The sequence below is a fragment of the Protomyces lactucae-debilis genome (assembly GCF_002105105.1).
Source record: "Protomyces lactucae-debilis strain 12-1054 chromosome Unknown BCR37scaffold_20, whole genome shotgun sequence".
Lineage (NCBI taxonomy): Eukaryota > Fungi > Ascomycota > Taphrinomycetes > Taphrinales > Protomycetaceae > Protomyces > Protomyces lactucae-debilis.
Genome location: NW_024468012.1, coordinates 247 through 27,374, shown reverse-complemented (window position 1 = coordinate 27,374; position 27,128 = coordinate 247). Strand labels below are relative to the sequence as shown.

The 27,128-nt window shown below is 51.9% G+C and overlaps 11 protein-coding genes across 11 annotated transcripts; 4 read left to right on the top strand and 7 right to left on the bottom strand.

Annotated features, from left to right (window-relative positions):
* Window positions 1-20: 20 nt before the first annotated feature.
* BCR37DRAFT_351059 (uncharacterized protein) lies at window positions 21-2,864 on the bottom strand (the record flags this gene model as incomplete). The annotated part of the gene is made up of 2 exons (XM_040868047.1): window positions 21-2,033; window positions 2,073-2,864. The coding sequence occupies 2 exons, from the start codon at window positions 2,862-2,864 to the stop codon at window positions 21-23; spliced, it is 2,805 nt and encodes a 934-aa protein (XP_040722911.1).
* A 189-nt stretch (window positions 2,865-3,053) lies between these two features.
* BCR37DRAFT_394926 (uncharacterized protein) lies at window positions 3,054-3,664 on the bottom strand (the record flags this gene model as incomplete). The annotated part of the gene is made up of 2 exons (XM_040871542.1): window positions 3,054-3,357; window positions 3,399-3,664. 2 exons carry the CDS (start codon window positions 3,662-3,664, stop codon window positions 3,054-3,056), a joined length of 570 nt encoding a protein of 189 aa, XP_040722910.1.
* A 49-nt stretch (window positions 3,665-3,713) lies between these two features.
* Window positions 3,714-6,386, bottom strand: BCR37DRAFT_150881 (PXA domain-containing protein). Its single transcript, XM_040866103.1, has 2 exons — window positions 5,592-6,386; window positions 3,714-5,555 (listed from the first exon to the last, which is right to left on the bottom strand). The coding sequence occupies exons 1-2, from the start codon at window positions 6,204-6,206 to the stop codon at window positions 3,906-3,908; spliced, it is 2,265 nt and encodes a 754-aa protein (XP_040722909.1). The 5' UTR covers window positions 6,207-6,386; the 3' UTR covers window positions 3,714-3,905.
* Window positions 6,387-6,487: 101 nt separating this feature from the next.
* BCR37DRAFT_351035 (terpenoid cyclases/protein prenyltransferase alpha-alpha toroid) lies at window positions 6,488-7,710 on the bottom strand (the record flags this gene model as incomplete). The annotated part of the gene is made up of 2 exons (XM_040868046.1): window positions 6,488-7,430; window positions 7,469-7,710. 2 exons carry the CDS (start codon window positions 7,708-7,710, stop codon window positions 6,488-6,490), a joined length of 1,185 nt encoding a protein of 394 aa, XP_040722908.1.
* Window positions 7,711-8,348: 638 nt separating this feature from the next.
* Window positions 8,349-9,161, top strand: BCR37DRAFT_331698 (armadillo-type protein; the record flags this gene model as incomplete). The annotated part of the gene is made up of 1 exon (XM_040867033.1): window positions 8,349-9,161. A coding segment is annotated over one exon (813 nt), but the record flags the coding sequence as incomplete, so codon positions are not given.
* Window positions 9,162-9,345: 184 nt separating this feature from the next.
* Window positions 9,346-10,128, bottom strand: BCR37DRAFT_350939 (armadillo-type protein; the record flags this gene model as incomplete). Its single annotated transcript, XM_040868041.1, has 1 exon — window positions 9,346-10,128. One exon carries the CDS (start codon window positions 10,126-10,128, stop codon window positions 9,346-9,348), a length of 783 nt encoding a protein of 260 aa, XP_040722906.1.
* Window positions 10,129-10,457: 329 nt separating this feature from the next.
* On the top strand, window positions 10,458-11,515 carry BCR37DRAFT_400543 (uncharacterized protein; the record flags this gene model as incomplete). The annotated part of the gene is made up of 1 exon (XM_040871807.1): window positions 10,458-11,515. Exon 1 carries the CDS (start codon window positions 10,490-10,492, stop codon window positions 11,513-11,515), a length of 1,026 nt encoding a protein of 341 aa, XP_040722905.1. The 5' UTR covers window positions 10,458-10,489.
* On the bottom strand, window positions 11,438-17,116 carry BCR37DRAFT_382747 (uncharacterized protein). The gene is made up of 3 exons (XM_040869948.1): window positions 16,514-17,116; window positions 12,529-16,473; window positions 11,438-12,489 (listed from the first exon to the last, which is right to left on the bottom strand). Exons 1-3 carry the CDS (start codon window positions 17,057-17,059, stop codon window positions 11,545-11,547), a joined length of 5,436 nt encoding a protein of 1,811 aa, XP_040722904.1. The 5' UTR covers window positions 17,060-17,116; the 3' UTR covers window positions 11,438-11,544.
* Window positions 17,117-18,410: 1,294 nt separating this feature from the next.
* Window positions 18,411-20,711, top strand: BCR37DRAFT_400540 (tRNA synthetases class I (C) catalytic domain-containing protein; the record flags this gene model as incomplete). The annotated part of the gene is made up of 1 exon (XM_040871806.1): window positions 18,411-20,711. One exon carries the CDS (start codon window positions 18,411-18,413, stop codon window positions 20,709-20,711), a length of 2,301 nt encoding a protein of 766 aa, XP_040722903.1.
* BCR37DRAFT_382744 (nucleoporin autopeptidase-domain-containing protein) lies at window positions 20,687-23,694 on the bottom strand. Its single transcript, XM_040869947.1, has one exon. It carries the CDS (start codon window positions 23,607-23,609, stop codon window positions 20,760-20,762), a length of 2,850 nt encoding a protein of 949 aa, XP_040722902.1. The 5' UTR covers window positions 23,610-23,694; the 3' UTR covers window positions 20,687-20,759.
* Window positions 23,695-25,476: 1,782 nt separating this feature from the next.
* Window positions 25,477-26,726, top strand: BCR37DRAFT_382742 (uncharacterized protein). Its single transcript, XM_040869946.1, has one exon. The coding sequence runs from the start codon at window positions 25,670-25,672 to the stop codon at window positions 26,237-26,239; it is 570 nt and encodes a 189-aa protein (XP_040722901.1). The 5' UTR covers window positions 25,477-25,669; the 3' UTR covers window positions 26,240-26,726.
* The last annotated feature ends 402 nt before the right edge of the window (window positions 26,727-27,128 follow it).

The following is a 27,128-nucleotide window of genomic DNA, read 5'->3' as shown; positions in this document are numbered from 1 at the left end:
AGCGTCATTAGATATGAGATCTACAGAGGCTGTCCGCGAATGATGGGCGGAAGCAAGTCAGCTCCTTGCGAGGGCAAGACTGTGTTGCCAGCAACAGACTGGCCGTGGACGGCAGTGAGGCCTTGACCAGCAGTCGTGGCATACTCGTAAGCGCCAGTCTGGCCAGCGTTGGCAGAGTCAATGGCCGTTGCGCCATTGAGACCAGAAGAGCCGGTGGTGGTGTAAGCGCCAGTTGGGTAAGCGCTTGAGCCATAAGCGGCACCAGCACCACCGAGACCAGCACCGCCAAGACCAGCACCACCAAGACCAGCACCGCCAAGACCAGCACCACCAAGAGCAGCACCGGCAGCGTAGCCAGAGGCAGAGCCAGACTGACGGTGGCCAGTCTTGTCAACAGGCTTGTTGGGGCTTCGACGCTTGACCTCACGCGGCTTGGGCAAGTTGGAAGTCTCCTTGGCAGAACCAACGGAAAAGATGGGGCAGTGCCAGGCATCACCCTCACGAGCCTTCTCCTTCATCTCGGTGGCCAAGTTGGAGGTCAAGCCAGGTAGCTTCTTCTGGAGCTGAATGCCATCAGCCGTGGTAGCAACATTGACTTTCGTCTTTGAAGCGCGCTTCTTCTTCTCCTCGGCAGAGCGGTTGAAGCGCTTCTTGAGCGACTCGACATAGTACTTGGCCTCGTTGGCAGCTGCTTCTGGGTCATCCCTCTTGGCCTTCTCCTTCAAACGCTGAGCCTCCTTGTACATGTCATAAATTTCGGCATCGGCGTCGCGAATGGCAGAAGCGATTTGCTTCTCGGCAGCCTTGGCAATAGCTGGGCGCATGGTGGACATGAGGAGAGGACGGAAGATGCTGAACAAGAGCTTGTGCTTTGACTTTTGCAGCTTGACGTCCATGTGGTGGATGTTGACGTACACCTTGGCGGGCTTGAAGAAGTGCTCGCCAGCCTTTTCGTCGGCAGTCTCGAGGCCGATATCGACGGTGAGACCAGAGCCAGAGATCAAGACATCGACAATACCGGTATCCTTGAGGCTGGGGAATCCCTGCTTCTTGTGCACGTAGTAGGCAATGTCCTTGAGGTCGAGCTGGATTTGCGAAAGACGAATCTCAAACATGTGGGTGTGCTTGCTCTTGATCTTGCTGTAGGCAGAGTACTTGAGGAAGTTGTCATTCTTGACCTCAATCAAGTTGGGGATGATGTTTTGTCCCTCGAGAATGAGGTTCTCAATAACAACATCGACAGCAGGGTCCATGACTTCAATGCGAGGCACTGGGACGTAACGAATGCGACGGAAGAGAGCAGGCAAGATGACATTGCCGACGTCCTTGAGGAGGTGCTTCTTGAAGGCAGGCTTGCCGTCCTTGTCCTTGCCGAGGTCGTCAATCAAGTGCTGCACAGCGTTGCCGAAACGCACATTCTCGGGGTCTTGGGCGAATGCATCACCGAAACGCTTGACCTCATCCATGAGACGGTCCCAGTGCTCCTGGTACTTGTCTTGGAGGAAGTATCGGCCATCCTTCTCGAGCTTGTTGTATTCCTCGGTGGACTCGTCCTTGAGAATGTAGCCTGTTTCCTTGAGACAACGACGGATGTACTTGTCAACCTTGGACAACCAGTTTTTGAATTCACGGTCGTTGTCGGCATCCTTGTAGAGATCATCCAACGCATCGAAAAAGTCGTCTGTGCTTGTTGCATTGGCAAAGTTTTCGAGGAGTGACTTGAGCTCTGCCTCTGCCTTTTGCAAGTTGCTGCTGGAGCCGTGTGCCTGTTGGACTTGGCCACCCGCCTGCTCGGCCACCTTGCGTGAGTGTCCGGCGTACTTTTCTGCCATGTCGAGGAGCGTCTCGATTGCATCGTTGTAGTCTTCATGGTCCTGAATTTCAACGACCATCTTCTTGAGGCGGTGGATGGCAGCATCACGACGCTCTTCGGGGACTTTTTCCTTGAGGTACTGCTTGGTGGAGTCTTGAGCCTCGGCCTTCTTCTGCTTTGCATCATGCTTGAGCTCGTCCTTCTTTTCGAGTGCATCATTCTTGAGCTTCTCGGCGTCCTCCTTGTGCTCCTGAGGAACGGCATTGGCGGCGCGGTCGGCGGCACGGTTGGCAGAGTCTTGGTTGTCGTTGCCTTCACGTGCACCTTGCTTGGCCTCTTGCGCTGCATTTTGGCCAACAGACCTTGCTGTGCGGGCGGCCTCTTTTGCTTGGTCGAGGCCGTCCTTTGCCTGCTGCTTGAGGCCTTGCACGTCTGGCTTCTCGTGCCACTGGTTGTCTGGTGCTGGCTCGTCGAGGTTGTTGCGTGCCTCTTCGTCTGGGCGAATACGCTCTGGCAAGTTGGCTGCCTTGTCGACGGCCTTGCTGCCTGCATCGGCGACCATGTCCTGGAGGAGGATGCCTGCGTCTGAGAGCAGCTTGCGGAATTGTCCGTTTGTGATCATGAGTGTGCCGAGGGTTTTGAGGCCGTCGACTGCCTTTTGACCATCGCGCTGTGCCTCTGACTGGGAGACGGGCACATTGGGCGTGGATGCATTGACGTCTAGGTTTGCAGAGTGCCAGATGAAGTTTTGGAGCTGCTCGTCGTGGTTTTTTGTGAGGAGGAGGACTTTTGCCTGGTCAATGACCTCGCGCAGGTCCTGGACGAGCTTGCGGCCTTCGGCAGACAAATCGGAGGATGGCTTCTTGAGGATGTCTGAGTCGAGGGCGGAGTTGAGTGCGACATCGATCTGCTTGTTTGAGGGGAGCTTCTTGTTTGCAAATGCGTTGTAGATGCCAAAGTACTGTAGCTTGCGCTGTACGTCTCTGTCGCGGACCTTGCGGTCTACGGGTACGGTGACTTCCTTCTTGGATGGGTTCTCGGTGGCTGCCATCGTGTATGCTTGCACTGCTTGGTGAGAGGAGGAGGTGGAAGTGGGCTGTGTGTTGCTTATAGTCTGGCTGGCTGGTTCTGTCACTTTGACGTCATCCTGCTCATCGTGATTTGGTGGCTGCAACTTGACTCAGTTGACTGGCTGCTGCTGGCTGAACTGGCTGGCAGAGTACTCAGTACAGTGGACAGACTAAGGAGAAGACAACGCAGAATTGACCACCGCAGCACACGCGTCATCCATCTCCATACCCAGCGCCAGTGCATGTCCCTCCCGGCTCATCTTCCCCCACGTCTTCTGCACAATCCGCACAACCTTCGACTCCTCGTGCTCCCTACTAAAGGCCCCAAACTCACTCTCCAGAAACACAAGGCACGCAACATCCTCCAGCACCTGCGTCTCCCCATCTGTCTTGTAGTTGTCCTTCCGTATCATACTCCCAACCCGCGCACCCTCCTCCTCACTGTACCCAGCCTCAACACATATAGCAGCAGCCCTATACTTGTTAGTCACTCATACACAATCTCAACTCAATACATATCGCCCTGCCGCTTCTTCAGAAACGTCCGCCAAGCCAAGTACCCAGCCTTCGTCTTGGGATAACTCGAACGCGGTACTTCAAACCGCCGGAAATGCTGCGATCGAACAGCAAGCTTCAGCAACTCACCTGCCTCAGGACATCGCTTCTCTAGCCAGCTCGTGCACTTTTCAGCATACACCAATTCATACGGGCGGCCATGCACCAGCGTTGGATCAAGACAGTGACCCGCGTCAATCGCCTTCATAGCAGCTTCAAAAGACATGATTGCAATTGCGCTTGATATGCAGTAGCAGCTGCAATACAGTCAATACTAGCTCAATCTAGCTGTGTCGTCGTGCAGGCTGCTGTCCTGCCCTGATTCTGCCGAGATCCGCGCGCAGCTCTCATCCACTCATCGCCGTCATCGCACCTGTCAAACCTTAACCAGAATTCAAGCGCTTGGTAGTAGCCCTCTACTAGTGAGACTCTAGAATGACTACTGTACATCCATAGACCATCTAGCATCAAGCATTCATCACAACTTTCAACGCATCACACAAGGTCATGCACAACAGACCCTCCATCAACTCCTGATTCTGCATCACCTCAAACAACACAAGCGTCGCTTCATTCGTCGGCGTGGCCCCCATCAGCGACTTGATGGCTTGCGGCACACCTTGCCTCAACAGGAGCACCTTGGCCGCTTCAGCCCGAGCATGCGATTCCGTCTTGTCAATCTTCAACGACGGCGGCGCATCGCTAAAGAGCTGCTCAGAAAGATATCGAACGTGTTGAGCCAGGGCATGCCCATCCACCCACGCATCAAAGATCCCCTCCACCTGCTTGACAATTGTTTGTGCATAACTGCTATTGGGACTGAGTAACAGCCCTCGCAGCAAATTGAGCAGCTGCCGCCGAATCGTCCAAGTCTTGTTTGACAGCGCAAAGAAGGACCCCAGCAGTGCCATGGATTGATCCACCAACCCTTGCACATCCAACTCACTCGATCGATCGCGCCATGATCTTGAACCAGACAACATGAGTGACTCGGCAGACACTTTTGCAGGCGACACAGACCGCGACTGGGCTCGACTATGGCTCCGTTGCGACCTCGGACGCTCCACAGGCGGAAACGCAAACGTGCTATTCCGGCGAAACGGAGACAGCGGCTTGGAGGGAGAGTTAGGCCGTGTGGGTGTCTCTGCCAATGTTGCTAGCTCCTCCCGCGGACTCACCTGCTCAATAGACGCACCCAAGGCCTTCATGCGCGCTTCAAAGTCAAGATCTTGTCGGCAGAATCGCACAAAGGCATCTGAACGCGCGAGTGCCTCAGTCTGCACGATGCTCGATAGATAGCGAAGGGAAGCCTGTTCAAGCTCGCCATAGCTCATCTCCGTCCAGGCTGGAAACCCATCCAGGGAAACATTCCCAGGAATCCTCCTCAAATGCTGATCCAGCATCTCCAATTCCTGTACGCTCTTTACAATGCAAATACCCTTCGCGGCAGACTCCTCGCCCGGTGCTTTGGTCGGCGACAGCATCACCGTCAGTTGTGGTGGCAAATCCATGCGCACTTTGCGGCTCATATCAATCGCACCATCATGCTCAGAAGCATCATACACCGCCATTTCTGCCAGGTACAAATCAATCTGCGTATTCGAGCGAGATCCAAGGGCCGGCCGGGAATTGGGTGACTTGACTGGTGAGGCACTCCGTGAGCGCGACTTGCTCAGAAATGAGCTGGTCCGTGCAAGGAGCGAAGTCTTTCGCTTGTGCCTCGACTCGGCATCATCCAAGAGTGAACGCACAGCTTCAGGCGATTCAACACCACTCAACCGCTCCTTGAAGCTCAGCCTTCGCCCTCGTTTTGGACTTGAGGGAGTCATTGGAGGGAGATCTAGCTCCTTGGTCTCGTCAATGACCGCCTCACTCAAGCCTGGTTTCAGCTCGAGTGTCGACCCAAGCTGCTCAGCTGCGTTGGCAATCGTCTCCTGTAATGCGTGCCCGTGACCAGACGTGGGAGAAAAGTGATTGATGATGAGCTGATTGATGGCATCCTTATCCGCGATTGCAACAATGCTAGGTGCCAACACTTGGAAGGCAAGGACTTTGCGGAGAAAGATAGAAGCTGGAAGACAATTCGAGTCCTCCTGATCCGTATATCGCTTCAGAAACTAGACGTTAGTCGAATATTATAATACTAGACTCACTCTGCTCGCTGTTGCTTCCAAAATGGTGCGTCGATGGGCCTTGTCAAGAAGCTGTGCTGTGATGGACTCTGGATGAGCTTCTGCGTATAAACTTAAATCGCCCGGATCAATGGCCTCCAGCTGAGCCAGTCGAATGTCAGATAGAGAAGCGCCTATCGTTGCAACCACTTTGGCAAAGACAATGTCAAAGATAAACACGCAATCTTTCTTTGACAAGGATGCATGGACGTTGCTGGCAATATCTGCAAGCTTACTTGCACAGATGGCAGGAAATTCCTCGTCAAACTCAAACGCCGGTGGAGCATACCACCACTGAACGTAGTTCTTGATTAATAGGCGTATCGCATCGGTCAGTGCACTGCGCAGCTCCACTGACATCTGTTCATACGGTTGATCTTTGCATTCGAGCTTATCGAGCGGCTCGCTGTCTTTCACGCTTGGATGTTTGTCGTGTCGAAAGCTGCTGGAGAACGGATGTAGCTGAAGGATGATGGCACTGCCAGTTAGAGCGCCGACTACGAACCAGAAAAGTGTTCTCGAGATGAGATATAGAAGAGCGCAGACGCCTATAGCGAGTGCTATGCTGCTGTTTGGTACCTCATTGACAAAGTTCATGATTCTCTAGTAAGCATCACGCGGATTGCGTCTCCATGGTTCAATGATGCAGCGGTGATTACAAGATAAGAGCGATACAAGCTAGAATGCGTGGTATCGACCGATACAATCGCAGAAGAGAGCTGAGCTGTTGTGTCAATACGTCGTTTCAGATTGGAATCAGTGCAAGCGCGGTATGTGCACCAAAACAACGACTTCATTTCAGCTCGTCGTACTTCACGTGACGTATTCAATCACTACGTAGTACGCACTGTACCTTGGCTCAATCCTTCATTATATAGTCAAGCGCCCTGAAAAGACGGCGGATGCCCTGATTGTGCTGTGGACCACCCGCGCAACCTCCTCGCACATTCAGGCGGAATCGAAAACAATGGATGGAGGGTTGTGACGATAGTCTGCTCAGTATCGCTCCTCACATGCCAGTTATACGCATGAGAGCCCATGTTCTCATCCAATGTATCATCTGAATGGAAGCTGAAATGAGATTGCGTAATAGATAAACCAGCCAAGCAGTAACAAGTGTGATAGTAGTCGGCTGACTTGCCTGGCTTGTCTCGTAGTCCACCTCGTTTTTCTGATTGACAGCACTTGAGGATATAAGCCGAGAGGGCTGACCTGTCAAACAATTCCACTGAGCCGCCGAGCGCAGTCTCAACAATGGCAAGTTGCGCCCCTGTCCACCAACTGTAGCAGCCGTCCACAAGCTTGTTGGTGCGGCCTGAGAATCCACCCTCGACTGCCATTTGGCAATGCGTCAACCACCGCAACAGAGCTGGCAGATCAAGTGCTTCTTCGAGCCTTCCGGGTTTGTCTAGGATGCACAATGCTGCAAGGGCGCAAAAAGAAGGGCCAGTATGAGCTTCCCCATCAGGACAACCTGCCAACCCACCCTCGTAGCGTTGACATGAGATGATCCATTGATATGTGCCAGAAACAAGTTCCTCCGTCATGAGGTTGAGAAGCGAGGCAACAGTCAACGCAAGATAAGCTGCTCGAGTGTCGACTTCTCCGCCATGCTGAATCGCAAAACCTCCATTGATCTGTTTGAGTGACATAAGCCAGCCATACATGGCTTTCCGATCGATTGCTGCAAAGACGTCTTCATCTCCAACGATTGCTGCTGCCAGGACGGTGGCATATGTTGGTGCCAGATGCGCCAGCTGACCGAATCCGCCACCAATTCCTCCATCAGGATGTTGACACTCCAGGATAGCAGACTTGAGACTGCTGGTCAGCTTGGACAAGGCAATGACTTAAGTTACCTTGAAGCTTTATCTGAAATGGAACACGATGGTCCCTTGAGCAAAGCCAAACCATTGAGGCACCAGTAGAACAACCAGGGACGCGCAGCATCCAATGTAACAAAGCCTTCATTAAGCGGCTCAGTACCTTTGAACAGGAAAGAAGCATGTTTCTCAGCACGCAGTCTAGCGCTTGGACTATGAAGGAGCCGCTCGCATTGGACCTCCACAGCACTCTGCTCTCGTGCAGACGCAAAGAGCATGATATAGTGAGACAGCCTAGACAGATGGACTCTGCATGTCTCCAAAGATTAAGGGGATGATCCGATGCAATCAGATCAAGCTAAGTTTTGACGTCGGCTTTCCGAGGTCGTTGCCAAATGACGAATCATAAACACAACAATCGGCCAATCGCAACGTCCGTTAAACAGCCTGGCGAGTGGTCTAGTGTGCAAAGCAGGACAAAGCTAGTTGTTCATCAGACACTATGATGAAATCTTCGCCAACCAAGTCACCACGGAAGCTGCTCGGAAAGATGCTCTTTTCTTCACCAGTGTTGCGGCCAAAATCATCAAACGCGTCGCTGGCCGAGTCAATTGAACCGAACCACGAGCCATTTGAGGATTTGCTAGCTCTTGAAAATGTGCCTCCAGATTTGCGAGAGAAGCTGAGGGCTATGGACCCTCAAATCAAACAGACCATGGTCAAATCTTCATCGCCGCGAGCTTCATCGTCGCTCGGGAAGCACAGTCGACATCGATCAGTGGCCGCGCTTCTTTCTCCGAGCAAGAAGAGCAGATACGACGATTCGCCTGTGTTGGAGCCTCTTGATCCGTCCGGCTTTGTGCATCAGCTCAAAAGCCAGACCAACACCGAGCGATTAGCGCAGACAGCCGCAAGTCTCAAGCTTCTGTTGCGCCGCGAAAGAGTCTCCTGGTCGGACACCTTCATTAACAAAGGTGGGCTTTTACAACTTGCGAGGCTGGTGTCAGATTTGTGCATCAAAGAATGGCGCGATGATCAGGACGACAGCCTGCTGCAGCAGCTGCTTGGTTGCTATCAAGCTCTTTGCACTACTGAAAGGGGCAGACAAGCACTCAAGTTGGACGATCGCCTGCTCATCATGCTCGTTGAGCTCCTGTTTAGCGACAAGCAACCTGCGGACTACACTACACGAACACAAATCATGAAGCTACTCCATCAATTTGTCACAACCGACGCCGACTGCGAGGCGGAGATGAGTCTTCGAGCGCTGGTCATGCTTCAAGACCAAATACAACCAATACTAGAACGGCCACTCGATTTCCTCGCAGCTGCACACACTTCACGTCCCTATAAACGTTGGATGAGAGAGCTAGACAAGCCTGTTCGCGAGTGCTTCTGGATCTTTCTGCACGACAACAGTATACCCATTGTTCCAATGGAGGAATTCTGCATGATGGAGATGCGCAAGCCGATTGTTCCTCAGGGCTATGTCGGTGGCGTCGAGTGGATCGTTATTGAATACATCTGCTCCCATCTGCAGCTCATCAACACAATGCTACGCGCACTAGCATCAGAGAAGCGGTATCAAGTTAGGGTTGACTTGAAACAGTCTCATTTTGAAAAGATATTGAATCGGTTGCGACGGGCAAGCCAAACATACTATGAGTATCTGCACGAAGAGCTAATGACGTGGGCCAGCTTAGCACACGCCGACGGCTGGTCTACTGATGGCGCTGTTGGCGCCGATGTCTCGCAACGCCACCAGACGGAAGCCTTGCAGCCTGAGAATGACAACAGGGTTGCGAATTGCACAGACTCGCCCTCGCTGCCAGAGCTCAATTGGTCGTGATTTATCCGCCCAGAGTCAATCTCCCTTCCTTTGCATCCTTTGCAGATGTGCTGGACACGGTCTCTCAAGAACTTTCGGCGCGCCACTTTTGCGCGGTCTCAATTGTATCCTGCAGCTTCTCTTTGAAATCTTCGTCTTCTTGCGCCTCCCGCGAAGCCGTCAGGGCCTGCAGCTTGGGCATAAATCCCATCTTTATTTCGGTGTCAACGCCAAGGCTCTCTCCTGTAAAGTAGAGGGATTGCAGGAAGAACACCAACCGCTTCTGCAGCGCCAAGTCTTGTATTCCCTCCAGCTGAGCTGAGAAGACCTGCCAACCACCGATTGAAGCGAACCTTTGCAACGCGACATCACTATTCCGCAGCGTGCTTGTTATGGCAAAAAGCGCTTTACGCCGCACAGAGACGTCTGTTTCGTTGGAGAAGAGGTCGACAACTCTTTCGAGGCCATTGGCCTTGACAAATGCCTCTTGCGTCGCTGGGTTGTTCTGACAGGCCGCTGCAATCACAGCACAACCATTCTTGCGGTAAAAAGCATCCGACTTGTCGAGCTGCTTCAAAATCGGCGGCCACAGGCCAAGACTTTGCAAGTTCTTGGCGTTGTCGATTTGTTCCACCAGACCTTCAAGATTCTCAAAAGCAATTTCATGGTTGTCGCGCGACATGGAATTGTCTTCGATGGCCTGCATAGCCTGCATCATCAAGGTAGCATCATCCGGGCCCATGATGTGATTGAGCATCGCAGCGTCCAGCTTTGGCCGAGATGTTGCGGCATCTGACGACGCTGCAGCTTCGTCGGTATGCAAGCTGGTCGAAAGCTTCAATAGCTTCTGAAGGCCCTTTTGGTCCATAGGATTTAGTTTGTTGATCTTGAGAGACCATCACGATTGTGTAGGACGTGATGCGCAGATGGGCTTCTTTCGCGTTCTTTTCCCACGGCCTAATTCTTATGTAAGCCAGCTGGGGCCACGACCCATAGGGCCATAGCCAGTAGATGGAAGTGCTCAGTGCAGTCCTCAGGACCATGACTTGCTATTGACGCTCAGTGACGTTTGTGTGTAAAGCAGCTATCCTGACCTCAGCTCCATCAGCTCTCAAATGGCAACCACTCTGAGAAGGCACTTTTGCCACCATTGTACATGTAGCCTTGGCAAGGCACGCTGGCAATCCAATAGAGCTGGCCAGATCGTCGTAGAGGACATTAAGGATGCGATGGTGCGGAGATTGGAAAAGTTAGAAGAAGATGCTACCAGGCTTTCTAAGAAGGACCTTGCCGATACTGGCACACAGACGAGTTTTGATGCCAATCGCCTGACTTTTGCTGGCTCTTCCTATACACCCATCTCTCAACCATACGCAGACCAGGCTTTTGCCAAGAGAGATCGCAAGACTGCCGATCGTCTGCGAGTTGCAAAAGCTAGAGAACATACGTCAAGTTACAAGGCGAAGAAGGCACACGAAAAGTCAAAGGAATATCTGTCACTCGAAGAGAAATACCGTCCAGCTCCTTCATCTCTGGAAGGACTGCAGTCGCTTGCTGAAGAACGCATAGATGAGGCACGACGGAATGGAGCATTCAAAAATCTCGATGGAAAAGGTAAACGCCTCGACTTGGCAGAGGCAAAAAGCACAATCGATCGAACAGAGTACTTCCTCAACAAGATTATCAAAAAGCAAGGCGCCCTGCCACCTTTTGTCGATGCGCAAGTCAATGTCGACCGCTCAATCGCTGCCTTCCGCTATTCACTTCAGTCTCTTTGGATCGAAACGTGTTGTAAGCTGATTGCTCTATCCGGCGGCACACTGGAAGCACAGAGAAGAAGAGCTGAAGAGTACGCAGAAGCAGAACGTACCGGGCGAGATCGACTGAGAGATGCAAATTTCGTCAAACGCGAAACGCCCTTCATGATTGCTCAGGTCAATGCACTCAACGCGCAAATTCGGGGCTACAATGTCATTGCGCCATTCAATTCTCGTCGTGGCTATCTTTCCTTGCAGGCCGAGCTGGATCAATGCTATCGCAACGCAGCGCCAATCATACCAAGATCGCTGGTTGAAAGGGCCAACGCGCCAAAGTTCAAGGACTCGGCAGCCTACAAGGCCAAGTACACACATACACCATTGCTTGATCATCTTTTCGGCAAGCAGAAGTCCCAATTCTACGAGCGCAACGATGGCGTTTACGGTTTTTACGATTGGATACGCGACAATTTTGGCAAAGGAAGAGTACACAACTGATAGAACATCAAATAGCTTTCCATTACATCCTACGCAGCCTTCTTTGCTGGAGAACCATTACTACCAGCGTCTTCTCGCGCTCGTTTGACTCCTTGATGATGGCCGCGACCGCGACCTGGCTTGAGGGATCGACGCTTCTTCCTACCCGACCCTTCTTGCCCCAGCTCCGCCGTTCCGTCCGCTGCACTTTCCCCATCCAAGGCTGTCTCGTCTCCATTGTCGGCCTCGTCCTCGTCAGACTCCATCTCGGCCAATTGCTTCTCCAATTCGGCCACTTTGGCATTCAATGTAGAGATCTGCCGGTCCTTGGCGCCAATCTGTAACTTGACACGCATTTCGCCTTCCTTCTTGATACTTTCGTCTAGCTTGCTCAGTTTGTCTTTGAATTCAGCTTCTTTGGCGACCAAGGTGCTCTTCGCTTCAGCTTCCTTCTTTGCAATTGCCTCCTGCTTCTCGGCTTCCGCATTCTGCTGCCACAGTAGCCTCTGCTCTTCCACCTTTTTGGGTAGCCGCGCTTGGACAATCTCGTCAACGCGCTTTTTGGTGATCTTGGTCAAAGCTTCCTTCTTTTCGATCACAAAGGCCTCCCTGAGCTCTGCCTCTTTCGCGGCTACGGCAACTTGTATTTTGGTTGCAAGTTCATCATCGTTGATGGCGCCATTGCTGGAGGCAGCCATTGCTTGTGCATCTAGAGCCTCTTTGACCTTTGCTTGTATAATTTCTTCTGTAGGAATAGCTGTACCTTTCTTCGCTCGTTCCTCGGTTAGTGCCTCGTCAATGCGTTTTTGTATGTCCTCTTCGGAGACATTCGGTGGCGAAGCCGCTTGCCCAGCAAGCAAAACGGACAAGCGCTGCTGGACCTGCTCTTCAATTTGTTCAGCCGATGCAACCGATTGCGGCCCAACTTCAGTTGGCAGCTGAATTTTTGATTGAAGTGATGATTTGAGCTCTTCAATCTCTTTCCGATGAGACGCCTGAAAGTTAGCAGAAGTCCGATGAATTTGACGGCGCACCGCTTCTTCTTGAAATTTAGCTTTGCAGGTCTGCAGCTCGTCGACAAGCGCTTTATAATCCGATGAGGCCTTGATGTCACTGTTCTCTGCTTGCGATTTGGCGAGAGCCTGTAGCTGGGGCTGTACTTCAGCAAGTTTTGCTTCACTTTCGTCTAGCTTGATTTGCAGATCAATTAAGCGTTGAGCCTGCGAGGCATCGGTCTTGGCAGCACTAGATTCTGAGGCCCTAGAAGTTTCAAGCTGTGCCTTGAGGTCCGTCACCTCAGCTGTCAGCGCAGCAAGCTGTGTTCGCAGATCATCAGACTGAGCAATGAGAGCTTTCGCGGCCTTGCGCTCGGTTGAGATGCGAAGACGAGCTTGCTCGTTGAGCCTGAGGAACTTCTCTTGCTGCGCCTCTACTTCTGTCTTGCCAGATTCAACCTTGGCGGACATGTCTTGGATTTTCTCCATCCATTCTGTCTCCTTGGCAGCAGCCTCGGTGGCCAAGGTCTGAATGGCCTGTTCTGCGGAGGCAGCTTGGCTCTGAAGCTTTCGTAGTTCATCGGGATCGATCCTCTCATACTTCTCGAGAATTGATTGTGTTCTTTGCTTCCAGCGATCGTTGTCGGCCTCGAGAAGCTTAACTTGAGCATCTTTGGCGCTAAATTCGGCTTCTGCAATCGCCAAACGCTCTTGCAATGGCTCGATTTGTGCCAAGGTACTGGTAAGCTTGTTTTCGCACGCCACCAGCTTGGATCTCAACGACTCTGTCTCTGCGCGAAGCGTGGTGTTGCTCTCACGCAGGATATTTGATTCAGTTGCCGAGTGGCCTAGCTGAGCTGGCGCGCCAAGGCTGCGTTCTCTCTCAATCGCAAGCTGCTTCTCCAAATCATCCTTCGACTTTGCCAATCTTGACAATTGCTGCAACGAGCGCTTGTTCTCAATTTGCAAGAGCTCGAGTTTATTTTCTGCAACCTCTTTCTCACGGCGCAGGTACTTGATAAGGACTGGGGTGTTCGAATCAAGGTGCTCCTCGGTGCCAGTGGCTCGAGAGCCATCTCGTGTGCTTTGAATAATGCTGCTCGATTGGTATTGCTCGTGTAGAAGTTCGTTTTGCGCTTGCAATTCCTGAAGACGATTTTTGAGATCCACAATCTCACGTTGATATAGATCTCGCTGCGAACCCCAAGCACGCCTCTCTGCTTCAAGATTTTGGTCTGCGGAATCCACCGTCTGGCGAAGCGACGCAATCTCATCATGGAGGGAACGATGCGAGTCGCGCACAGCTCGTAAAGCTTGAGCTGCCTCGGCATGCTTGACCAACTCATTCTCATAATTTTGTTGCGCATCTTGTGCAATCTCAGCCTGTACGCGAAGATCGTCGCGGTAACATGCGCTGGCAATGTTGTACTTCTCTTCAATCTCACTGAGCGAAGCCAGACGCACACGGACGTGCGAGAGTTCTGCCTCAAGAGAACCTCGCTTAGCAGCTTCTATAGAGCTCAATTCACCGAGCTCTTCCTTGGTCGCGGCGAGCTGCTTTGTAAGGTCTAAAATTTTTTGTTGCGCTGCTTGCACTTGTACTTCTTGATTAGATTGCGCTCCTTCCACGTGGGTCTTGTACTCCTCAAAAGATTTGCTGAGAGCTTGCAGTGAATGCTCCGCAGCAGCAGCGATGCCTTTGAAGTGTTCGGCCGCCTCGTTGGACTGTCGAGTGGTGCTCTGAGCCACTGCAAGAGCTGCTTTCAATTCTGAGATTTGCTGAAGCAAGTCGTGCGCCTCAGCATCGCCTGAGGCTGTAGATGTAAGATGTGCTCTGCTGTGCTGCTCCGCTTCCAGCCTGGCTTCTAATTCGCTCACGCGCACATACAATGCCTGCTTTTCTGCGGCAGTATTCGCCATAGCTTCACGCATGTCAGCAAGCTGTGATTGCAATTGGCTCGACTTTTCTTGTACGTCTTGACTCGAGTAGTCACGCACAGAGGCGAGGCGCTTGACCGTCTCCCTTTCTTCCTTGAGCTCCACCTGCACGCGTTCCAGTTGCGTTTGCAGAAACTCTTGTTGAGAGGAGACGCGAGCACGGCCGTCGGTTTCCATACGTTCTCGCTCAGATTGGAGGGCCTGCAAAGTTGCCACGACCCCGATAAGTCGAACATTCTCAGACTTGCGCTCGTCGAGCTCCGACGATAGACGTTGCTCTATGCTCTTCCACAAGCTCTTTTCAGCACGGTAATTGAGGTTCTCCGACTGCAAGCTTTCTGACATAGATTTGAGATCCTGCATCTCCTCGCGAAGCTCTTGAGCGACCAGCTCCTGCTTGGCAAGAACATCTTGCAGCGCAACAGCCCTGTCCCGACTGTCATGAGCATCCTTTCGCAGCATGTCCACGGTACCTTGGACGAGGTCATGTCGCTCACGCGCAAAGTCAAGCTGGGCGTTTGCGCGGGCCACCTGAATTTGCAATTCGCTACGTTCCACGTCTGCACTCTTGAGCTGTTCAGTGAGAGTTTCGTGCGTCGCCAGAGCTTCCCGTCGATAGATGTCAAACTCCCGCCGGAGGTTCGCGGAATTGTCTGGTCCTTCAGTGAGCTGCAAAGCAGTTGGCGGACGAGCATCGCCGCCAGCCCTAACCATGCGCTGCAACATTTCCTTCTCCTGCGCGCAAGCTTCAAGACTTGATTGACTGGAACGAAGCTTCTCTGTAAGCTGTACGATAACAAGTTGTGCTTCAGCAACCGAGGCCGTCTCGATGTTTTCGAACTGCGATCTGGTGTATTCCTCTTGCTCTTCCATCTTAGTGCCGAGCTGTCGAATAACTTTGAGAAGCTGTTGGTTTTGCTGCTGAAGATCGACAATATTGTTGAAAAGAACGAGACGCTCAGAGATGAGGGAGTGCACCGCCGATGAGTCTCGTTCTTGTGTATTGAGAAGATTGTTGATTGCAGTAAGTTCTTCTTGGGTCAGAGCTGAAGCGCGAAATCCTTTCTCCTCGATCTCAAATAGAAGTTTCTGAACCTGGCGTGAAAGGTCGAGAACAAGTAGCTCAAGGGTCGTTGTTTCACTCTTGCTATCGCGCACCATAGTTTCCAGTACTTTGTTGTGACGACTCAGATTTTCCTTCTCTGTGCTTAATTCGCGCAAGGATTCCGACATGCTAGACAATTCGTTTTGCAATTGAGTGTACTCATCCCTTTGAGCTTGGATCTGGGGCGCACGCGACTCGAGTTCTGCGATCAGAGCATCGAAGTTGGCTTGCAGCTGTTTGTTCTTTCGCCGCTCGTGCTCTACGTTTTGCTTCGCAGCCAGAAACTGCGTGTAGAGATCGGTCAAATTGAGACCGGCTTTAGAAACCTCATTGAGAACATCAGCGGACGGCGAAAGAAGGCCTAGACCAGTCTTGGAAGACGGCATGTGGCGAAGACGTTCATTTGCAAGATCCAATTCGGTGTGCAGCCTCTGCAAATCTTCAAGCATACTAGCGTTGTGTTTTTGAAGGTCTTCAAGCTCAATGCTTGTGTGTTTTAGGCGGTCTTGTAAACCAGCTACTTCCGAGGAGCGGTCAGACAAATGGTGGACAACTGTGCTCTCCACTTCCTGAGCACGCGCTTCCGCGTCATGCGCACTGCGTTCCCAAAGTTCAGCAAGTCTTGCTTGTGCCGCTACTTCTGCACGGAACTCCTCTTCTCGCGTGGCGCGGTCCTCTTGAAGCTCTCTAATCTTGGTCAAGCTCTCCTCTACTTTGACTTCGAGCGAATTGTAGCGCTCAGACATGGTCGTACTCATGCGCTCAGCATTTGCTGCCCGGCTTGTTGCTGCATCGGCCGCCGACTGCAAAGAGGTGATGAGGGCGCCCTTTTCACGTCGATACAGAGAAAACTCTCTCGTTCGGGCCTCCACTTCCTCGACGAGTGACTCGGCTCGCTTATTAGCAAGCGAAAGCTCCTGCTCAACCGACAGGCACTTGAACTAGATCTTGTTAGTGATGACAAGTGACGGAAAGCCTTACGGTCGCCGCACTCTCTGTGAGCTTGGCTGCGCCTAGATCCCCTTCCAGCTTCGAGAAAGAAGTCCGTAATTCCGTGTAGCGGATATTTAGCTGAGCGTAGCTTGCTTCCGCGTTGCTGAGAGACTTGCTCTGCCTGTCCACAAGCAGCAAAGCTTGACGTTTCTCGTCGTTAAGACGCTCCACATCAGCCTCGCGAGCCTCGATGATCGAGTCGCGCAATTTTGCCTTCTCTTCAAGGGCCGCTACTTTGTCCTGCGATTCGCGAAGGGCTGTCTGAGCGGCGCGTGCTTGTCTTGCTGCATCCTCGGCCTGCGCGTTTGACCGTCTGACTTCGTCGATTGTGCCTCGATCACACTGCTCTACGTCTCTTTGCAAACGCTCCACTTCGACCTCGAGCAGCACCTTAGATGCCTTGATCTGCTCAAATTCGTGCAAACGGGCTGACAATGCTGCAACCAGCTTGGAGAAATCTTGCGCTACTAGCACACTTTCCGGTAGATCCAGCCAGCTCGCAAGCCGGGACTGGTCTTGAACTACCTCGGCCATGGCCGCGTCTCGCCTGAGTCGTGTATCTATCGGCGTTACTGGTTGGTGGTGGTTGCAGTTGGACTTTTGGGTGGATGCGCGCGACTCAAATTTCGCTGACCTGCAGAGACACTCTTCAAGGTGGTTCTACTATACTTACTCGTATGAACATAATGATTGGTATTTCTGTTGACACTGCTCATCATCGATGACTATCGCTGAGGCAGATGACTACACGAGCTCGGCATCACTAAGAATTTGCTTGACAAATTCTTGGCGGACAGATTCCGAGGCTACTTTGACCCCGCAGATGTAGTTGGCGATGAAAGCAGTCGTGAGGTTCCTACCCTGGCTGACGTCAAAGATGCCATATTCATGACCCTGTGGGTTAGCATCTGAGCACGAAGTTCTGTACTGTACATCGAGAGTCATTTGAATTTGACCACGGAGACCCTTTGAGGCAAAGAGCGTCATGACTGTGCCTTTCTTTAGCGCCTTTTGCGGATTTGGAAAGAAGTCCTTGAACTCCTTGAGGGCAGACTGATCTGGCGTTGACTCGCGAGCGAGTATGCCCCGAACAAAACCGTCGCGAACTAGCGTTAGAGAAGACGATAACAGAGTCGACCTTACTGTGAGCAATATCGGTATTACGCACTGGCACTATACGAATGGCAAAAGAGAGTTCTGGTATCAGTTTCTCGAGAAACAACCTGCCAGCTGTTGGATCTGTCAATGTCTTTAAGGCCGCTTTTTGTGATTCAAAGTGAGCGTTCCGGAGAACATCGCGCATCTTGGAGGCATCTTCAGTATCGATGTAGATGCCTATATCATAAACTGCGATCCCTAGAAAGGTGACGCGGCGTGTTCCGGTCGACACTAAGAGATACTCGCTATCGCCGCGTCGAAGACTGCTCGGAAAGTCATTCAGCTTGGGAGGATTGAACTCACAAGCTAATTTTCGCTGAGTGAGTGGAACTGGTAGGCCTAGTGCGATACTAGATATGGCGAGACCGGCGACTGGGGCAGAAAAGCGCCACATCGAAGCAGACGATTCTGAGAGATTCAATTTCAAGTCTAATGTCCTGACAGCATGTGCATTTCCTCAGATCAGCTTGGAATTCACACAGGTAGCCGTAGTTTTTTCGGATAGGGGCGAGCAGATCTAGAGACGCAGCCTGCTTGTCGTGCTGGGGTGTAGCTGACGTCGCGTAGAACTAGTTCTAGCCGTGCGACAAGCGACAATAAGTGGGAGTGCTACACGTACAATGAATCTGCAAGCCCATGCACACAGCTTGGACCTTGAAGTAGCCCAAGTCGAACGCATCAGTGCATGCGAAAAGCCTTCAGCTTGAGCCAAATTGTCCGCCACACGATGTCCACCAGAGGATTGGCCATTCGCCAAGGTCTTCAGACACCAGCCCCACTCAAGTTCTACGACTCGCTGCAGAAGTCAGTGCGTCCATTCGAGCCGCTATCCAGCGATCAAGTTACTTGGTATTCTTGTGGACCAACTGTTTATGATGCCTCTCACATGGGCCACGCCCGCAACTATGTCACCACCGATATCTTGCGTAGGCTGCTGCAGGACTATTTTGGCTATCGAGTCGTCTATGTCCAGAATGTGACCGATGTGGATGACAAGATCATCGTCAGGGCCAGACAGAATCTTGTGTTTGCTCAATATGTCGCGGATTGCATGGACCGAACAGGAAGTTACTCCTCTGCCGTAAAGCAAATCAAACAGTGGTGGAAGAACTTCGCAGCAGATCACCTCGTCTATCATGGGGAGCCTGCAGATTGGAGTCACAGCAGGCCTAAGCTGCGCGATACAGAGGGCTTCCCGAAAGACCAGATGTATATTGACGCCCTGACTGCTTCAGCCCAGGCTTTGTCAAACGGAAACGATTTCAGCCCTGGTTTCTTTGACTCTGTCCGCGACGTTGTTCTTTATGGTATTGGAGCGTCTCAGGTCATCCCCTCTGATGAAATGATCAAGGCTACAAAGGAGTTGACAACTTATTGGGAAGAACGCTTCAACGACGACATGAAGAGGTTGAATGTCGTAGCACCGACAAAGGTTACACGCGTCACGGAATACATGTTGCCAATCGTGGAATTCGTGCAAAAGATTATTGATCATCAATTTGCATACGTGTCTTCTGGATCAGTCTATTTCAATGTCACCGCATTCATCGACGCCGGTCACGCCTACGCGAAGCTCAAACCGACCTCAATGGCACAGGCAGATGATCTTTTACAAGAGGCAGAAGGAGTTCTTTCCACGCAAATAGGAGAAGCGCGGAAGAGCAAGCGAGACTTTGCAATATGGAAAGCGTCCAAACCAGGTGAGCCTGCGTGGGACTCTCCATGGGGCCCTGGCCGACCAGGATGGCACATTGAGTGTTCAGCAATGGCATCTGCTGAATTTGGTTCTGTTATTGACATTCATTCTGGCGGCGAAGACTTGACATTTCCGCATCACGACAATGAATTGGCGCAGTCGGAAGCCTATCACAATAATCACGAATGGGTCAGGTACTTCGTACACACGGGTCATCTGCATATCCGTGGACTGAAGATGTCAAAAAGCCTCAAAAACTTTATCACAATTGAGGATGCTTTTTCCAAGGAGAAAATGTCTGCACGTCTGATGCGTCTGATATTCTTGAGTGGTAAATGGCGCGGCCGCGTCGATTACAACGAAGATTTGATCAAGGGCGTCAAGGCTATGGAACAAAAGTACTCGGAGTTCTTCACCCAGATTCGTAATCTGGAACGAGCAGAGACTGCGAGTGCTGATAATGAGAGCAATGAGTTGGAGGCAAAACTTGTTGATACCATAGCAGCCGTCGATGGAGTCCTTGCCGACGACTTTGACACGCCGAACATGTTATCCTTGCTTCGGGAACTGCTCAACGTTGCAAACAAGACAATGCTCAATGACATTCCACCTGTCAAATCATTACTACGGGTAGCTCGTTATTTCTCTACAATGTTTGAAGTGGTCGGCATCGAAATCGCTCAGGATGGTCTGGGCTGGGCCGAGGCAGATGTGGATGTCGAACTTTATCGCCAAGTTCAGGCCCTTGCTCAGTGTCGGCAGCGATTACGAGAGACGTTTGCAACAAGCAGTCAATCACCTGGTGATCTGGATACTCTGGTCCAGGAACTGCGCGGCATCAGTGTTCAGGAACCAAGCTTAGCGACCTTCCGTCAGGAGTTGGCTGAGAGGTTGCAATCAAGACCCGTCAAGCAGGACATTTTGCAAGAGCTCGATCGCTTTCGCGACTATACCTTAGTCGATCTTGGTATCGCGCTTGATGACAGGAAGAATGGCTTTGTACTCAAGCCGGGTGAGCGTGATGAAATGGTAGCACGACGGGAAGAGAAGTTGGAGGATGTACGCCAAAAGGCTGCACGCAAGGAAGCTGCTCTAGCCAAAGAGGCTGAGCAGATGAAGAAAGGTGCTTTGCCTGCCAAGGACATGTTTCGGCACATTGACACCTTCACTCAATTTGACGCGACTGGTCTGCCAACACATGTGAAAGACGATGCAGGTCAAGAGCTTCCTATCAGCAAGAGTCAGCTGAAAAAGCTGCAGAAGGAGTATCAAGCTCAATCCAAGCTCAATCACAGATATGAAGATTGGATTGGACGGAATCAGGCTATCTAAGACTATGTAACACTATAGATGAGCCGGTGCTCGAGGCACTTCGTGATGCTAGAAGTGCTCTACCTTGAAGATCCACGTTCCAGAATCTGCGAGATAATCCACAAACTCCGTCTCACTCATTCTTTTCAAGCGGTCCACATGCTGCTGAAATCGAGGGTGCATCTTGTCCCGGATTGGCTGTCGCTTGTCCCTAGACAACGGATAGCATTGCTCGAGTGTAATGGTGGCTGGCACATTGAGACCCTTGCCTACAGCAGGCTTCATTTCTTCGACGGGGTAGACTGAGCACATCTTGGGCTCAAAAATGACAATTTTGCCAGCAACATCCTCGACTTGTTCCAGACTTGACAAATCAACTGGCTGATTGAAGCTCACTTGCCCATATCCACGGCGTCCGACAGTGAAGTCTTTGACCTTGCTCAATTCACCTTTTGACATGTCCATGAGTGCAGTGATGGAAGGCGAGGTCCAATAAGAATCAGTGTCCTTCTTTTGAGGGACGACAGTGACAGCAGCAGCTGAGGGCTTTCGGGCAGCCACTGGAGCTTGCTGAGCGGCCTCATAAGATTTTTCAGAGGCAAGCCGAGGCGCCGCTTCCATAGCCGGTTGGACAGCTACTTCTCGGTACGTTGTCGCTGCTGGTAAACGGGGTTGCTCTACACGCACTGTCTGCTGCTCACCACTTGTCGGCGGCCCTTCCTTGGCACCTTTGAGATCAAGTCCGCCAGAAAGAAGCTCCTGCTCGTCACCCTTGCGGTCGATGACAAGCCTCTTGATGTTGGACCTTGGAGAGAATGCATCGGGGTTCATCAGTAGATCTTCGTCAAAAAGTGTAAGGCCAGGCTTCTTCGGCGTACTCGCGGATGAACCACTCAAAGCCGGTTTCATATTGTGTAAAAGCTTTGGACTAGAGGCATTGGAACGAGGTGTCAAGTTGAAGCGTGGCAGCGTTGCAGACTTCTTCTTGAGCGTGTTTGTGACGAGAGGCGTGGCAAGAGGGCCGGGCGATGTAGTGGCACTGGCTGGCTGGACGCTGGCGAATAGCGGATTGTTGCCATAAGCACTGTTGCCAATGGAAGGTTGTTGGGATTGTTGACCTTGAGCATTACTTTGTCCGCCAAAGAAACTGCCACCGCCGAGCGTACTAGAGGTGCCCGCATTGCCAGTTCCTCCAAACAAGTTGGTTGTGTTGCTTCCCGTCTGAGATCCGCCAAACATGCCGCCCAGCTTGCCGAATACATTGTTGCCTGCCTGCTGCTGGGGTTGCTGTGTGTTGTTGCCGCCGCCGCCGCCGCCGCCGAACAGGCCGCCACCAGAACTGCCTGTGTTGCCGAACATGTTTTGAGAAGAAGTTTGAGCGGCGTTACCAAAGAGACTCGGGGCAGATGTTGAAGTGCTTGGTGTTGCGGAACCTCCAAAAGAGAATGTAGGTTTTGCTGCAGGCTGTGGATTGGACATGCCAAATGCACCAGGGGAGCCACTCGCTGCTGTCGAACTGCCAAACAGGGACTTTGGAGCACTGCTGGCTTGGTTGTTACTAGCATTGCCAAAGCTAAATTGTGCAGGCGCTTGCGATGGAGTGGCATTGTTGCCACCGAAGGAGAACGACGGGGCACTGGCAGCATTCGTATTGGTAGCTGACGAGCCAAACAATCCACCGGACGCAGTGTTTTGTTGAGCGGGCTGACCGAAAATGCTTGACGGCTGTGCATTGGCTGCGTTGTTGGAGCCAAAGGCGCCAGTGGACGAGGTTGTATTGGCGCCAAATGCACTCGTACTTCCACCGAAGGTAAACGGCTTCTGACCACCAGTGCTAGCCTGTGCTTGGGTGTTCAGACCGAAGGGGGAATTATTGGGTTGCGTAGCACCAAATGTGGACGCAGGCTGCGATGGCTGTTGGCCAAAGATAGAGCTGCTAGGCTGCTGCGTCGGAGTGCTCCCGAACCCTGTTGTCGTGGCGTTGTTTGAGGAACCAAAGATGCCAGCTCCAGAATTATTACCGAAGAGACCGGCAGACGGTGCAGAGTTGCTTGGTTGGCTCCCAAAGACGCTCGTTGTAGATGGTTGTCCAAATGGTGTACTTTGAGCAGGCTGAGCGGCGCCAAAGATGTTGGACTGGTTGCTCTGGCCAAAGGCATTTGGAGACTGACCGAAACCTGTCGAAGTGTTTTGCCCAAATAAGCCTGTCGACTGCTGACTAGGCTGACCAAAGCTACTTCCGAAGCCACCGGTCGCTGGCCCAGAGCCATAGCGGCGACCTTGAGCATAATCTTGCACGCGAAGTTCCTCGAATGAAGCATTCGTGTAGGCTGGCATGCAAGTGATGGATTGAAAATGGTTCATGCCGGTGCCGGTCCCTTCCTTCTCCGAGGTTACAGCGAACGGAGGATTAGCTGTGCCGTTTGGTACATTGCCTTGATTTGTATTCATGCTTTGTCCGAAAACGCTGCTGCCTCCAAATCCCCCCGTATTGGCTGGCTGAGATGAACTACCGAACAGACCGCCAGACTGCTGCTGGCCTCCAAAGGCAGAGGACGCGGTGTTTGCCTGCTGCGAACCGAGTAAGCCACCAGAATTCGAGCCGAACGCTGGAGCAGGCTGCGTACTGCCGAAACCAAAAGAGGGAGTCGTCGCCGGTGGCGCGTTGGATTGAGCTGTACTACCAAAGCCACCGAACGGCGTCGAGGCAGATTGGGCACCGAATGGAGTGGAGGTAGAGCCAAAGCCGCCAAAAGAAGTGCTTTGTTGCTGCTGTTGCGGCTGCTGCTGCTGCGGCTGGCCGAAGATACTCGATGGCTGCTGCTGCTGCTGCGGCTGACTAGCGCCAAAAGCATTGTTTGAGGGCGCGCCAAATGGATTCGCCTGCTGGGTGGTTGAGGATTGCCCAAAGTTGAACATGGCTGGCTGTACTTCTAGAGGCCCTGTGGTGCGCCGCTCCTGAGGCCTTGGGTCTAGCTTTCGTTGGAGGTGTAGCTGTCTGTAGGGTCGCTGTCTGGGTTTCAGCGCCGAGTTTTGCTTTCTCCTCAAGCGCGCGACCATTTCGTGACACGATACTCTGTCACCTAGGAAGAAGCTCTTAAGAACCGGAGTCAGGCCCAGGTTCGAAGAGCAAAGACCCATCATGGCCAGATACGGGCCTGCCGAAGACGAGGACGAGTCAATGCAGAGTGATACTGAAGCTCCAGGCGCACAGAGAAACACCAGGCATGTACAAGGGGCTGGCGCTACAGATGCTGTTGATGTGAATACGACACAGCAGAGCCCTTCACAGGAGATGCTCGATGCAAACCACGATGTGGACGATACATTTGCGCAGCAGCGGTCGCGGAAGAAGGCTTCGAGACAGCTCGGCGAGTCAGATCCACGCAATAGAACGCATCAAAGACCACCAACTGAGCGCATACCAATTCACAGCCTCGCTTCGTATGATATCGAGCAAGGCCAGATTTCCAGCAGCGACGGGATGGACGACACATTGATCACAATTCCGGACGAATCGCAATCAGAGAGAATGTCTGTGGTAAGTGAGGGCGATTACGATGAAGCCCTACACGACTCAGAGCCTTATGCAGATGGGGTCGAAGAACATGATGCTCTCAGCTGGCCCGAGCAGCTCTATAACCCCCTGCCGCGGCAACGCATTCTCGCAACACGGTCTGCCGTGCATCATGGACCAGATGAAGTCAAGCATATTCGCTACACACCAGCTGATTTGCACCAAGATTTGTTTGGTAAGCTTCCGGGTACAGGCAGTGACCGCGCACAGATGGGCCGTCGAGGTTGTGCGTTTCGCTGGGGCCATGACAACGCATTCTCGTGTTCTGCAGTGGACGACGACACTGTGCGAATTGCAACAATCTGTGGAGCAGGTGAGCGTGAAAATTATCAATCAAAACTGGACATATTCATGGCACATGCGCAGGTTTCTGCTATGCAGGCACATGCCGCACCTAGTGCCACCCTACGCTCAATTATCAAAGCTCAAGCTCTTGCGGATGTATCTACACCGAGCACAGCTACTACATGGCTGTTGGCCAGCTCTCTATTTGATGACCTCAACCTACCAGATTCCGCTTTTACAATGCAGGCAAGGGCGTCTTTGACACGCCGCATCCGGAAAGAAGCCTTTGGCCAATGGCTGAAGACGTCGTCGGCAGATGAAACTCGCAAAGATCAAACATCCGCTTCGACTGTTGCAGAACGTATCCTGGTGTTGTTGTTGGGTAACCAAATTCCACAAGCATGCACATTGGCTGCGTCTACGGGGAACCTGCATCTGGCAGCGCTTTTGACGGTCGGCAGTGGCGATGCGTCCATGCGAGCGGACATTCAGAAACAAATTGCGTCCTGGCAAGCCGACAAAACTCTCTCCAGCATTGACCCAGCTTTGCAATCTATCTATCAGCTGCTCGGCGGTAATGTCACTAACCTGCTCAAGTCTCTCGTTGCGAATGGCGAAACTGGCAATTTAAGAAGAATCATCCAAGGTCTTGATTGGCGTCGCGCTCTGGGTCTTTGTTTGTGGCACGGCGTATCAAACGAGGCTGATTTGGACTCTGTGCTGGATCTCTACGAGACTGCTTGGCGCAAGCAACCTGCCGAGAGTGCTCTCACGGGGCCGATAAATGTGAATGGACACCTAGATTGCCGATATCAGCTGCTTCGCATCTTCGGAGGTCATGAAGTTCAACTGCAATCTTTCGCTGATCCAGGAGCTTGGGAACAAGCATCCTTCGATGTTGTCGAAGGATGGCTCATGGTTCAATATCTTGTGTCTAAGAATGCGGTGAATTGGAACGATGCTGAAATGGATGCTCTGACTGCCGCATCGTCTGCGCAACTAGAATCATCAGGACAAGTAGAGAACGCCTTGTTTGTTGCTCTCTTTACAAACTCGCCGACAGCGTAAACTTTCTTTCATCTTCACAAGCGCTAACATTAGTCGACGCGTCCAGGTAATGCGACTCCTGACGAGACTGGCATCAAAGCTCGAGGCTTCTGCCGAGGCACGACTGCAAACTGTGATGCAGATTCCCCGGGAGTGGTTCTTTGAAGCAAAGGCGCTCCGGGCACGCCACGAACAGAGATTCTGTGACGAAGCCCATTTTTTACTTATCGCAGGGCTTTCGATTGATGCCCATGAAACGCTGGTCCGTCACGTCGGACCTGATTGCATCATTTCCGGAGATCTCGAGCCACTCGCAAAAGTTCTCAGAGCCTTTACATCTGTCGATAACATACCAAATTGGTCGTTCGGTGGACGTGTCTATCAAAACGCGATCGCCCTGGTAGAGGGCCAAAATACCGCTGGAAGTCATGCTTTTGCAAAAGAAATTGTGAAGACTTTGCCATCCATGTCGACTTCGAGTTTCAAGCAAAAGGTGGCGATCAACGAAATTGGTTCAATGTGCTTACAGGTGCTGCCATCGGCAGAGAACTTGCGACCCAAGTTCAAGCTTGCCAGTCATGACGCTTTCTCCGTCAAGGCTCACAGCGCGTTGCAGGCTTTTCGATCGCTTGCAGCATGACCTATAATCAAGTGCACAAAAAAGATGTTTTGCAAGTAGAATTGAAGAAGCAACATGCTCTTGCCTAAGATGCGCATTGAGCAGGCCTTATTTACAGCCGTGTCGCGCATTTACAAGATCGAGTGCCTCGAGCCAGACCGCTTGACGAAATCGCGTACGCGTCCTTTGCAATGTGGGCCAGGCAATATGTATTGACGGCCTACGATTCTCATGAAAGATCATCCATCATGAAAGACAGAAACTTGTCTTTACTCAGCTTTCGCTTCTGTCCTTGCTGCTGTCGATGAGCGTCAGCCATCAAAGTCCTTGGATTGTAGTTCTGGGCGATGTGCCTAACTCTGCAAATCCAAACAAAGAATCAGAATGCAACCGTTGAAGCTAGCCAGCAGAAGACTGTGCTTTTCTAGAGCGCTGGGTTTAGAAAAGGCAGCAAGATATAGCATGTACGATAGCTCTTTACCTTATTTGTTAAAAGAAGACCCCAAAACGAAGTAGCCGAGTCAGAGTCGCAGGACGAGTCTCTGGTCAATGCGCTCGACCATTTATCAAATTCATCAGTTCTAGTGGCGCACAATTTACACACATCATCTCAGCAATTTTTGCCACAATCGTCAACACTACCTAACAATCATGGGTAGCAAGGACTGTACAATCTGTCATACGCCACGATCTGTTCTGATCCGGTGTCAGATTGACGAATCACGAAGTTGGAATTTCGTATGTCCAGGTTTATGCTGGAAGTCTGTCTCTGGCGGCTTTGAGGACGCAAGAGGCCATGAAGCAGAGTTTCCTTGGTACAAATACGGTGGAATGGTATGAAATTATACAAGGAAGCGGCTGACAAGTAGTGGAAGGATAGGCACGCAGATGGACCAATAAGTGCAAAGAA

Bases quoted from the DNA above. Each gene is read 5' to 3' on its own strand.
- BCR37DRAFT_382742 (XM_040869946.1), top strand. From the start codon at position 25,670: ATGCGACTCCTGACGAGACTGGCATCAAAGCTCGAGGCTTCTGCCGAG.
- BCR37DRAFT_382747 (XM_040869948.1), bottom strand. From the start codon at position 17,059: ATGGCCGAGGTAGTTCAAGACCAGTCCCGGCTTGCGAGCTGGCTGGAT. The intron at 16,474-16,513 runs GTAAGGCTTTCC...AACAAGATCTAG, and splicing joins TCACAGAGAGTGCGGCGACC to TTCAAGTGCCTGTCGGTTGA. The intron at 12,490-12,528 runs GTGCGCCGTCAA...GCTAACTTTCAG, and splicing joins CTAAATTTCAAGAAGAAGCG to GCGTCTCATCGGAAAGAGAT.
- BCR37DRAFT_382744 (XM_040869947.1), bottom strand. From the start codon at position 23,609: ATGTTCAACTTTGGGCAATCCTCAACCACCCAGCAGGCGAATCCATTT.
- BCR37DRAFT_150881 (XM_040866103.1), bottom strand. From the start codon at position 6,206: ATGAACTTTGTCAATGAGGTACCAAACAGCAGCATAGCACTCGCTATA. The intron at 5,556-5,591 runs GTGAGTCTAGTA...ACTAACGTCTAG, and splicing joins TGGAAGCAACAGCGAGCAGA to TTTCTGAAGCGATATACGGA.